General features: G+C 39.0%; 1 protein-coding gene across 5 annotated transcripts in view; it reads right to left on the bottom strand.

Moving 5' to 3' along the window:
* LOC115195967 (low-density lipoprotein receptor-related protein 1B-like) overlaps positions 1-12,541 on the bottom strand; it is a 196,818-nt gene extending 184,277 nt beyond the window's left edge. For all 5 annotated transcript variants that reach the window (XM_029756356.1, XM_029756360.1, XM_029756358.1 and 2 more), the window contains exon 1: positions 12,338-12,541. In XM_029756356.1, coding sequence (XP_029612216.1) covers positions 12,338-12,422 — 85 coding nt within the window. In that variant the 5' untranslated portion in view covers positions 12,423-12,541. The remainder of the gene's footprint in view (positions 1-12,337) is intronic.
* Positions 12,542-13,604: the final 1,063 nt, after the last annotated feature.

Raw genomic sequence — 13,604 nt, 5'->3', positions numbered from 1 at the left:
ACCACCTCACGACAAAATAGAACACATACAAACGTATGGTTTGGAAAATGCAATGAAACCATATAGCTGCACACATGGTCTCATTAGAATATGCGGAAATAGCAACATTCAACCACTGAAGTTAAATGTCAACCAATCTGACATATTATGTCACTAGCGGTGACACTACGCAGCTAGGCGAAGATACAAATCTAATCTCCACGGAGTATTGAGTTGTGAAATGAGATTGTAATACAGTTGGATTACCACAGACAGTGCAAAGTCTTTGAACTAAATCATTGACTTTTGTGACTGTCATGCTTCATGAGGCCTGTGTCTATTTGTCGTGCAGCTCCCAACTGTGCACTAACTGTGTTTTAGTCACAAACAAACAGCCACACAGCCTCCATGCAGCAAATGTGGTTCTCCACTTAATAAAACATGCGCAGTACTGTTTGTTTTTGATAATATCAATTGGATGTATTGCTTGACCAGTTAACTGTGAAAGGTCAACTCAGTCATTAGAAAAACATGAAGAAATACCATTGTATCGAAGTACTAAATTATTGACATAAAACAGAGTAGATACATTAGATGGCTGGTACAAACAAAAGGATATTGATGTTGAGTTTATGTTTAAACAATCAAACAGATTAGCCACTCAACCATTTTGCCATTTTGTAGTGGAGCGTGTCGAGAGCTTCAAGTTCCTCAGTGTCCACATCACTAAGGACCTATCATGGTCCATACACACCAACACAGTCGTGAAGAGGGCACGACAATGCCTCTTCCCCCTCAGAAGGCTGAAAATATTTGGCATGGGCCCTCAGATCCTCGAAACGTTCTACAGCTGCACCATTGAGAGCATCTTGATTGGCTGCATCACCACTTGGTATGGCAGCTGCTCGGCAACCGACCACAAGGCGCTACAGAGGGTAGTGTGTATGGCCCAGTACATCACTGCCATCCAGGACCTCTATACCAGACGCTTTCAGAGGAAGGCCCTAAAAAGACTCCAGTCATAGATTGTCTATCTGCTACCGCACGGTAAGCAGTACTGGAGTGCCAAGTCTGGGACCAAAAGGCACCTGAACGGCTTCTACCCCCAAGCCGTAAGACTGATAAACAGTTAATCAAATGGCACCCCGAGACAATTTATATGCACAGACACCCTTCATTATTTATTTATCTTAATTGTTTTGCACTGACTCCCTTGCACTGGCTCGATGCACACTCACTAGACTCTACCCATACACTCATACATACTACACTGACACTCCAGCACACACACACTACATACGCTCACACAAAACACACACACACATATTGATGTCACACACACACGCACACACAAACACACGCACGCACGCACGCACGCACGCGCACACACACACACACACACACACACACACACTGTTTATTATCTATCCTGATGGCCTAGTCACTTTTACCCCTACCCACTTTTACCCCCTATCTAGTGAGATGGTTGTTATCCATTTTCAAACAAAGGACAAGTGAAATATGCTCTCCCCTACCCACATGTGCATACACCTCAACTTCCTCGTACCCCTGCACATTAACTCGGTACTGGTACTCCTTGTACGTATATAGCCTCATTATTATTTTTATTGTGTTACTCTTTCCTTTTTTATTTAGCAAATATTTGTCTTTCTTTTTAACTCTGCATTGATGGGAATGGGCTCGTAAGTAAGCATTTCACTGTAAAGTCTACACCTGTTGTATTCGGCGCATGCGACCAATACAATTTGATTTGAACTGACTTTACAGTACAAATGTACCAATATACAGGACTGATCAAAGCAGATTACAGATTACAGACGAAAATAGCATCAATAGAAGAAACATATGGTTTTTGATAAAATCGTGGATATACAAACTTGGGAATAAGGCTGTAAAAGCGAAGTGCTCTTAAGCAAAAGATGTCTATGAATATGTTCGAAACACATTTAAATGTCTCAATAAAACCTGAAATTGAACTAGAAATCTGGAAAATCACAAAGGCATTAAAGCACAACCTTTCTCTTTGCTTTTGATCTGATCAATATTAAAATCCAGTTTCAACCATTTGACATAATATGCATGGACATCATTTGAGCAGTAAGTTCTCCCTGCTTATTTGGGTGGCACCTTGAAGCTGGTGCCATAAGGTCAAGTCGTGGAAAATGAATTGTATTTTATTAATGCAGCGAAAGAGAGACAGAGAGGCACTAATGATAAAGACCACTTAGCAGCAAATTAAGAAGAATCCTGGTGATTGATGACATAAATGGAATACTGATCTGGGTGTTGTTGTGAATATCTAGATTTCAGAGTCCATTATCTCAACACATTTAAGTAGGCTAATTACCATTTCAAGGACAAGGAGGATACAGTATCAACTTCTAGTGTAATGGTTGTTATCCATTTTCAAACAAAGGACAAGTGAAATATGCTCTATATCCCCTTTTCTAACTGTGGATTCAGGGATGGTGCATTGCAGAGCAAATGTGCATTATAGTGTTACAAAAGGCTAACAGCCTCTTTGAGACAGAAGTGGGCTTAATTCATTGCAACCTGATGCAACCCAAGCTTACTGCTCTTTCTCTCTGTCTATATCCCTCTCTCTCTCTCTCTCCCTCTCTTCTTTTTCCTTCTATTTCACCCCGGGCACTCAGGAGGATGTGTGCCCATGCAGAAGCAGAGTACAGACTTTTAAGTGGTCTGTCAGGAATGACTTTTCATATAAAGAGGTACAATTCCAAGGAATTATATTTTGTGTTTCTTCAGTGTAGATGGCCCACAAACATACATGAAATCCAGAACAACACACACCCACATGCAAGCACACACACACACACACACACACACACACACACACACACACACACACACACACACACACAGGATGTCGCTATTAAGCACGAGAATGTTATTGTGATGCAGTGATGATTTATTACAGTCTGACGGGGGAACAAAGCGACCCACTTGGAGAATAATTAGAAATGGGCTGAAACACGACATCATCAATGTTTACCTTCTTTTCCCCTTCTATAACTGTGATTACTTCTCTCTTTTTTTGCTAAATATTAACCAAAGTCAGATTGACGTCGACAACTGCTAGAGGAGTCTAGACAGTGTAAAGTCTGAAGTACTGTTTGAGAATAGGTCATAAGGTCATAGCACCATAAGGTAATAGCACCACAAGGTCATCGCACCATAAGGTCATAGCACCATAAGGTCATAGCACCACAAAGTCATAGCATCATAAGGTCATAAGGTCATAAAGTCATAAACATAGCACCATAAGGTCATAGCACGATAAGGTAATAGCACCACAAGGTCATCGCACCACAAGATCATCACACCATAAGGTCATAGCACCATAAGGTCATAGCACCACAAAGTCATAGCATCATAAGGTCATAAGGTCACACAATAACAGTATTGTACTGTCCTACAATTGCATCAAACAAGTATTTAACCCTCAAGCTACCGTCTAGGGTCGTTTTGACCCCAGAGGCATATTTTTGATCATAGCCCAAAGGTGGTTCATTCAATTGTTCCACATGTTCATGATTTTGTCAATGAACTTGTTCTAAACAAATCTAAATCATTGCTTAGTGTTTCCGTATCAATTTTTTTTTCTTTTTAATTCAAGTCCTTTAGGGTAATTTAGACCCTAGCCCAAAACACCCAATTCTGCCTATAGTAATTTTATAAATAGGACCTTTATTTGAATGAGCCAATTGGAAGCTGGGGATGATTAGGTGGCCATGATGGTGTGAGGGCCAGATTGTGAATTTAGCCAGGACACCGGGTTTTTTTTAATTGTATTTTTTTAATCTTTATTTAACTAGGCAAGTCAGTTAAGAACAAATTCTTATTTTTAATGACAGCCTAGGAATAGTGGGGCAGAACAACAGATTTTTACCTTGTCAGCTCAGGGATTCGATCTTGCAACCTTTCGGGTACTAGTCCAACGCTCTAACCACTAGGCTACCTGCCGTTAACAAGCCTACTCTTTCCATGAGAGCCATGGGATTATTTTGTGACCACAGAGAGTCAGGACATCCGTTAAAACGTCCCATCCAAAAGACGGATAATGTCATTAGAGGATGGAGGGGGACCTGTATCAATGATTTTGACCAGATAGACAGATCACCTTTAGAGATGGAGAACCTTAATGTAGTCACCTATGAATATAACTGTATAACTAAGTACGACCAGATCTCCAGACTGAGTGAAGCATCTATGAACGTTTGAACATCTTGAAGAACAAGCTGGCCTTAATGGCCATGTACTATCTCCACCCGGCACAACCAGAAGAGGACTGGCCACCCCTCAGAGCCTAGTTCCTCTCTAGGTTTCTTCCGAGGTTTCTGCCTTTCTAAGGAGTTTTTCCTAGCCACCGTGCCTCTAAATGTGCATTGCTTACTGTTTGGGGTTTTTGGCTGCGTTTCTGTATAGCACTTTGTGACATCTGCTGATGCAGTCGATACAGCTCATAAAGCTATGTCAGTGGCATGCATATTTGGTAAAACTGTAATACGGAAATCAGCTACCCCTGAATATACACATAGGGGGTGCATTTTCACACAGGTTTTACGCCAGTGTTTTACCCAAAAGGCAAAAACGTTTCTGTTTCCATTTATGCTGGCCAGCACCCGTGTCTCACTGCACTCTTAAAAAAAAAACTAAGAAAAGGGTTCTATTGCTTTCTTCATATATGGCACCCCTAAAGGTTCTATATATAACCTTTTTGTAGGGTGCTTTGATCAGAACTCCAGGGTTCTTCTTCACTCAACCAAAATTGGTTCCATATAGAACCTTTGGGTTCCATATAGGGTTCTATATGGGTTCTATATGGAACCAATTTCTGTTTTATATAGAACCGTAAGGGGTGCCACATATGAAGCAAGCATAGAACCTTTTTTTCTAGGAGTGTGGGCCATGGCTCCGGCAGACTTGCTCTTACCTGGGACCAAGCCAGGCCACTGGTACTTTTTTTACATAACAATGGCTAACTGTAACCTTTAACACTTTCTCACAAAGCAACTGTTTTGATTATGCAGAGGTTGTTGATTCTGCTCTTCACAAGTCCTCACTGTCAGCCCTAGCTATGGAAACAACATTTTCCCTAGTATAACATAATGGTGTATACACTAGTGTCACACTGGTGTTACAGTTGAAAAGCAGCATTAATGCTGTGTTGGTGTGTATTATCAGAGAAGAAAAAGATTATACTGAAAATGTTCTATAAATACCAGAATTCCTATAATATCCTCCAATATTCTATATGTGTAACTTACTATGATAAGCTATACCATTCGGTTTGAAGTGAATTTGAGGATTTGGGTATGCTTTTTGAAACATCCTGTCATAGGCTGTACCACCATTGTTTCAATAACAGCAATGCTAATGCTGACTGTGGGGTAAGTTACATTTAAAAAACGAAGCCATATTTTTGGTCAATGTCTCCCAGGACCACTTTTTTTTAAGTGAATTCAATCACTTTTTGTCAGTAAAATTATGTTTATTTTAAATGTTGGTCAACTGCCACTTTAAATGGCAGTCGTTGATACCACATAAATACAACAAAATAAATATTTACTTCAAAATTCTGAAAACGAAATGATAATTTAATCAAATGATGGTAAACATGTTTTTTTTAGTACTATTGTGTATTGTACATTGGAAAACAGCTGCACATTTTCAAAAGAATATGCTAATTAAATGTAATTTTGCTAAAATAACAGTATGTTTTGGTCATTTTTTATTTCAGATAACATTAATTACATGTGTAACGATGTTTTGATAAGAAATAAATTGATACTTTGTGATGATTGTTGCTTTTTCCAAAAGTTTGTTATTGGGGTCAAAATGACCCCAGTTGGTAATCGATGTATGTAAAATATGTTAGTAGATTGAGGGTTAAACATGTAGCAGTAATGGTATAATGTAAATGTATGTCACAACTTGTTTTTTAGAAGTAAAAGTATATTACTAAAGGATATATACTATATATAGTTATATTAGTTACTTTACACACTTTGCCAAATGTTCAATTGTCCTATACCACCTTACATTCAAATATTCAGGAACTGACCTCCAAGACAAACATTCATTCTGTGATTCGTTTTAAAGTGTCACCTCTCAGCATATCAGAAAAAGCATTTTAATTTAACCATTTAACCTTTGTAGAGGAGAGATCCTTGAATTCCTCCTAGTTTAGACACACATAGGCCTATAGCCAGGCTTTGCTTCAACCCTCATCGGGGAGAGAGGAGGTACAGTAATATTTAATAGGCTAAAGTCTCCACTGCTATTTCTCTGGAGGATACAGTGCCTCAATTCATATCTGAGTCCTTGGAAGAAAAGTTATTACTGTGCTTTCGTCCCAAATGGCACCCTATTCCATACATGGGCCCTGGTCAAAAGTAGTGCACTATGTAGGGAATAGGGTGCCATTTTCAAGATTCTGAGCTGTGACATTCCATTGGTTCAGCTACATTGGATTGGGCCAACTAGTCTGTCGGGATGATAAGCACAAAAAGCTTCCTTCCACTTAACCATGAAGGAGATGCATAGATAGTGCTGCCAATGTGTGGCATGAGGTACTTGATATTACACACTTGAAAATGTGGAGGCTCAAAATGCACCGTAACTGTACAGTGAATTAGGTAATGTACCACAGCCACCAGGGCTGCCAGAAAACTTGTGGCAAGACAGCATTTGCCCCAGTTCTTTTCAATCTGGTGTTGCGCTGCCAAACCACTTTCAAAGCAGCAGTACCAAACACGTTTACCAGACATATTCATTCGTTTATGTCATGGGAAAAAAAATTGCAATGGAAAAGAAAGCAGGCGTTTCTTATTGGACAAGTTGACATAGTACCTCCCCCAACTTTAGCCTGTTTGCCTCTGATTTGACTAGTGAATACAACCCTGTTACTGGGAATTCACACGGTAACCCCCACGCTCCCTGCGACAGGTGGATTCACTTATCAGTCACGGTGGTTTCCTAGCTACAGCCCACAGAGCCTTATCAACCACGTCTCTCAACAACTAGCTTGGTTGCAGCAGCACCTCGTTGTTTGACTCGGCATTCGGTTAATGCTATCCGCGTTCCTTGGGACATCTCTACTCTAAACCCTAACCCTAACCTTAACCCTTACCTTAACCATTTTAAATGTAAACTTCAATGGGGTAAAGTCAGTGTTGGGACATCCCAAGCATCCTGATAGCACTGACTCTCTGCACTCTGCACTGTTTTATTAATTTCATATGTACAGTATATACTGTATTCTAGTCAATGCCATCTTATTCAACTATTGCTGTATATATACATTATTCTATGCTATGTATTCTACAGATATACAAAATAATCTATCCACATACTGTCCATGATGTCTATATTGTCTGTACATCCCATCACATACAGTACTAGTCAAAGTGTGGACACACCTACTCATTCCAGGGTTTTTCTTTATTATTACTATTTTGTACATTGTAGAAAAGTAGTGACGACATGAAAACTATGAAATAACACATATGGCATCATGTAGTAACCACAAAAGTGTAAAACAAATCAAAATATATTTCATTTATTTGTGATTCTTCAAAGTAGCCAACCGTTGCCTTGATGACAGCTTTGCACACTCTTGGCACTCTCAAGCAGCTTCATGAGGTAGTCACCTGGAATGCATTTCAATTAACAGGTGTGTCTTGTTAAAAGTACATTTGTGAAATGTCTTTCCTTCTTAATGGGTTTGAGCTAATCAGTTGTGCTATGACAAGGTAGGGGTGGTATACAGAAGACAGCCCTATTTGGTAAAAGACCAAGTCCATATTATGGCAAGAACAGCTCAAATAAGCAAAGGGAAATGACAGTCCAGCATTACTTTAAGACATGAAGGTCAGTCAATATGGAAAATGTCAAGAACTTTTAAAGTTTCTTCAAATGCAGTGGCAAAAACCATCAAGCACTATGATGAAACTGGCTCTCATGAGGACCGCCACAGGAAAGGAAGACCCAGAGTTACATCTGCTGCAGAAGATAAATTCATTAGAGTTAACTGCACCTCAGATTGCAGCCCAAAGAAATGCTTCACAGAGTTCAAGTAACAGACACATGTCAACATCAACTGTTCAGAGGAGACTGTGGGAATCAGGCCTTCATAGTCGAATTGCTGCTAAAGGACACCAATAATAAGAAGAGACTTGCTTGGGCCAAGAAACACGACCAATGGACATTAGACCGGTGGAAATCTGTTCTTTGGTCTGATGAGTCCAAATTTGAGATTTTTGGTTCCAACCGCCGTGTCTTTGTGAGACAGAGTAGGTGAACGGATGATCTCCGGAGGTATGATGGTGTGGGGGTGCTTTGCTGGTGACACTGTCAGTGATTTATTTAGAATTCAAGGCACACTTAACCAGCATGGCTATCACAGCATTCTGCAGCAATACGCCATCCCATCTGGTTTGCGCTTAGTGTGACTATCATTTGTTTTTTAACAGGACAATGACCCAAAACACACCTCCAGGCTGTGTAAGGGCTATTTGACCAAGAAGGAGAGTGATGGAGTGCTGCATCAGATGACCTGGCCTCCACAATCACCCGACCTCAACCCAATTGAGATGGTTGAGGATGAGTTGGACTACAGAGCGAAGGAAAAGCTACCAACAAGTGCTCAGCATATGTGGGAACTCCTTCAAGACTGTTGGGAAAGCATTCCTCATGAAGCTGGTTGAGAGAATGCCAAGAGTGTTTAAAGCTGTCATCAAGGCAAAGGGTGGCTACTTTGAAGAATCTAAAATCAATTTTGATTTGTTTAACACTTTTATGGTTACTACATGATTCCATATGTTATTTCATAGTTTTGATGTCTTCACAATTATTCTACAATGTAGAAAATAGTAAAATTAAAGAAAAACCCTTGAATGAGTAGGTGTGTCCAATCTTTTGACTGGTACTGTATACGTATATATTTATTCTCCAGACTCCGACATTGTTCGTCCTATTATTTATATATTTCTTAATTCCACTTTTAGATCTGTGTGTATTGTTGTGCATTATTAGATATTAATGCACTACTGGAGCTAGGAACACAAGCATTTCTCTACACCCGCAATAACATCTGCTAAATATGTGGATGCGACCAATACAATTTGATTTGATTTGACTTGGTTTCTTTCTTTGCTCACGCTCCTCTCTGATCTGTGGAATCTGACTTTGTGAATGTGTTATCAAGTGGAAACTCTCCTCTCCTGTCTGCCTAGTTTCCTGCCGCATGATAGAGTGAACACACATTTTCATGAAAAACAAGGTATGTGTTAATAAAAGCAGTTTAAAAAAGCAATTGAGTTGTCCTCTAAAACTATCTAGAATGATCCAATCTATAGCTAGCTAACAAAACTACTAACGTTTTTAGAGTAGGCTAGCTAAATAGCTAGGTAGCTAACATTAGCTAGCTAGTTTTATGCAATCATGCAGCCAGCAGCTAACCAGTATTGTTCATTGGCATATTATTTTATTTCCACTACTGGTAAATACACACAAATGTTTGTGTTCAAAGTACAAAACCTACAAATTCTGCCACAGCGCAGTCTACACAGACAATATGAACACATTTGCCCACCTTAACAGATGGATGGCAAATGCAGAAATATAGAATTGATGGTTTCTAGCACCACCATAACTTTCACAAATACAGAGACAAGCAGCCATCATGACATCGGTCTTTTCAACTAGCTAGTGCATAGTGACACCTACTGTTATGAACTGGTAATGCAGGTTTGGTTAGAATCGAGTGCAAAAGAAATGGGGGGTATTATTTTCAATGAAAATGTTGAAAGTAGCTGATTTAATGATTGAATATATGAATTCTAAAGACAATCAGTTCCTACAGTGAGCACCAGGCAACCAGTCTCTGGTGGGCCAGATTGAGACCAAGCATATTTGTTTTATGACTTACACATAAATAATTGTGTTCAATGTAACCCTCTCTGCCTTGTTACAAAGTCTACAGTGTACAGTCTTGGCCAAAAGATTTGAGAATGACACAAATATACATTTTCACAAAGTCTGCTGCCTCAGTTTGTATGATGGCAATTTGCATATACTCCAGAATGTTATGAAGAGTTATCAGATGAATTGCAATTAATTGCAAAGTCCCTTTTTGCCATGCAAATGAACTGAATCCCCCAAAAACATTTGCACTGCATTTCAGCCCTGCCACAAAAGCACCAGCTGACATCATGCCAATGATTCGAACAATGCCTTTTCCAGCATGATGGAGCACCTTGCCATAAGGCAAAAGTGATAACTAAGTGGCTCGGGGAACAAAACATCGATATTTTGGGTCCATGGCCAGGAAACTCCCCAGACCTTAATCCCATTGAGAACTCGTGGTCAATCCTCAAGAGGCGGGTAGACAAACAAAAACCCACAAATTCTGACAAACTCCAAGCATTGATTATGCAAGAATGGGCTGCCATCAGTCAGGATGTGGCCCAGAAGTTAATTGACAGCATGCGAGGGTAGATTGCAGACGTCTTGAAAAAGAAGGATCAACACTGAAAATATTGACTCTTTGCATCAACTTCATGTAATTGTCAATAAAAGCCGTTGACACTTATGAAATGCTTGTAATTATACTTCAGCATTCCATAGTAACATCTGACAAAAATATCTAAAGACAGTGATGCAGCAAACTTTGTGGAAATTCATATTTGTGTCATTCTCAAAACTTTTGGCCATGACTGTATAGTGTTACATGCCTTACATAAAGCTTACATAATTAATAATTGCAGAAAAGCTTTGTAATCAGATGAACAAATAAAAGTTTTTGACTTAAAATGACAATATTTTTTATTTCAAATATTTATTTTTCAAAGTCTACTGATTAACATCGTGCGTGTATAGATTGAAATTAATATTTAAAGACATTGAAAAATGTTTTATAACACAGCCCTGCTATAGTAAACTACAGAATATAGTGCCTTCAGAAAGTATTCACACCCCTTGACTTTTTCCACATTTTGTTGTGAGATTTAGTGTCACTGGCCTTTGTTGTCCAATGTAATTGTTGTCTCTGACTCTTTTGATATCAGATTCCGATTGAAAAATAAGAAGGCTTGTGGTAGTTTGAAAGGGTTTGATCCACCTTAGGCCAGGAGTGTCTCCAATTCACATGACCCGACAAGAAAAAACCCAACCCTATAATCATAGCACAGATGACAAGGGAAGTGATCTATAGCAATAATATTTTGTCATAGCCTACGAATAGTACACAGAGTTTTACCTGACCAGGTCATGAGACCAGGAAAAACTCCATGCCCCAGAAAAAACACTAATTCATTTTGCCATACCATTTTTTTTTACCTGTGGTGTCACCTCTGCCAGCCACTGAAAACATGTATGGAAGGAACAGATCTATTTCTGTCTGAGTATGTTTACTCCATATTCTCTATCATTAAGACACAATTCGTATTTGCTAAGGCAGCAATGGAGTTGTCAATATTGGATTACCTCTATAGAAAAGTCGATTGTGGATAAACTGTAATGATGTCGGTCATTTATGGTCGATCTAGTGTTTATTGGACGTAAGGTCTTCCTCCAGCAGTAGCCTAGCCCATATTTCAGAGGTTTATATTGGTCAGGCAGGCTAAACAGGTGATCATGTAATGCACGAGCTGACCAGATGGGTTTCATTAACCAGCAGCCAGTATCTTAGTGGATATACTGATGTTGCGCAGGTATACAGCCTACTACCGTTTTTGAGTATTTGGTACCTTTGTATGGAGTTTCTTTGCGTGATTTTTTTTTTCATTGATTCATGTTCAACTGCATATAGCCCTAAACATTAGCAATCAATGATGAATTAATTCCCATATATTTGAACAAGCCCGTATTGTTAAGGCTTTGCGACAAAATGGTTCATGTGGGTGGGTTATAAAGTTAAAACAACAAAAGGAAAGTGGTAGCCTACCTAATGCTCAGTTATACAATATCAAAGAATCATGTTTTTTTGGGGTTAAATCACTGGATGAATAGAGCAGACTTCTATTCATCTTCTGCATCATGCATGTTATCTATAATAATAGCATACAAAAACTTCCATCAGAATTCGCATTATTAGTGACAGTGCACATCACACACGTAATTCAGGGATTTGTAATTCAGAGATTTGTTACAAGCTAAAGAACACAACACATAGGCCTAAATGACAAAAAGCCAAGGACAAGGTCATAAAATGATTTTGGAAATCTATGATTGTGATGTGATGATGATGATGGTGATGATAAGATACTAATAGATGGCTTTTCGACAGTAATAGCACAACATGAACTTGTTTTACCTTGATCTGCCCCCGCAGTTGTCAGCATTTTAGCAATTTGAAATAATCCCGATATGGTCAAAAAAGCTAAAATAAAGTCGGACATCGTTGCGGATCAAAACTGGCCGCAGCACTTCATTCACTCACGTCCTGGTCCGGTTATAACGTTCAGAAATGTCAAATGAAGATAGCCACTTCGCTTGTCACGCAAACCTTTCCGTTTTACCTATACCTCTTCCCAGCTGTATGTGAGCGAGTGGAGGACACTGTGAAAGCATGCGAGAGATAGAAAAGGTAGGAGGGGAGGAAGGCGGGAGGGAGGGAGGGCTACCGGCGCGGGGAGATAATGTTTCTATCACTTTTCAATACTGAGGGTCTACATTACATAGCCTGGCCTCTCATTTGTAAACGTGACGATGTTTCTCGTGTGTGTGTGTGTGTGTGTGTGTGTGTGTGTGTGTGTGAGAGAGAGAGAGAGAGAGAGAGAGAGAGAGAGAGAGAGAGAGAGAGAGAGACTATAATTTAATTGACAGTTGGGAATTACATACATGTATCTCTTCACCTTCATCTACAGTAGTGTATTCTAAGAATTGTCAGTAATATTGAGGTACACAAATGTCACCACTTTTAAAGGGATAATGTTTTCCAGAAGACGTATTGGATTATTTTAGTCCGTGGTTTCCTAAACTCAGTGGTGTAAAGTACTTCAGTAAAGATCATTTAAAGTACTAATTAAGCCGTTTTGGGGGGTATCTGTACTTTACTTTACTATTTATATTTTCGACAACTTTTACTTTTACTTCACTACATTGCTAAAATAATGTACTTTTTACTCCATACATTTTCCCTGACACCCAAGAAGTACTTGCTACATTTTGACAGGAAAATTGTCCAATTCACACACTTATCAAGAAAACATCCCTGGTTATCCCTACTGCCTCTGATCTAGCGGACTCACTAAACACATGCTTTGTTTGTAAATGAATGTCAGTGTTATAGTGTACCCCTGGCTATCCATAAATTAATAAACAAACAAGAAAATTGTGATGTCTGGTTTGCGTAATATAAGGGATTTGAAATTACTTTTATTTTAGATGCTTAAGTACATTTTAGCAATTCCATTTACTTTTGATACTTAAGTATATTTAAAACAAAATAATTTTAGACTTTTACTCAAGTAGTATTTTGCTAGGTGACTTTCACTTTTACTTTAGTCATTTTCTATTAAAGTGATAAGAGAATTATCTAATAAAGGTAAATGAATCAATAAACCATGATGAATTATTAG

Source organism: Salmo trutta, chromosome 6 (genome assembly GCF_901001165.1).
Source record: "Salmo trutta chromosome 6, fSalTru1.1, whole genome shotgun sequence".
Taxonomy (NCBI): domain Eukaryota; kingdom Metazoa; phylum Chordata; class Actinopteri; order Salmoniformes; family Salmonidae; genus Salmo; species Salmo trutta.
The sequence above is the reverse complement of the archived record's forward strand: the minus strand, read 5'-3'. Positions and strand labels throughout refer to the sequence as shown.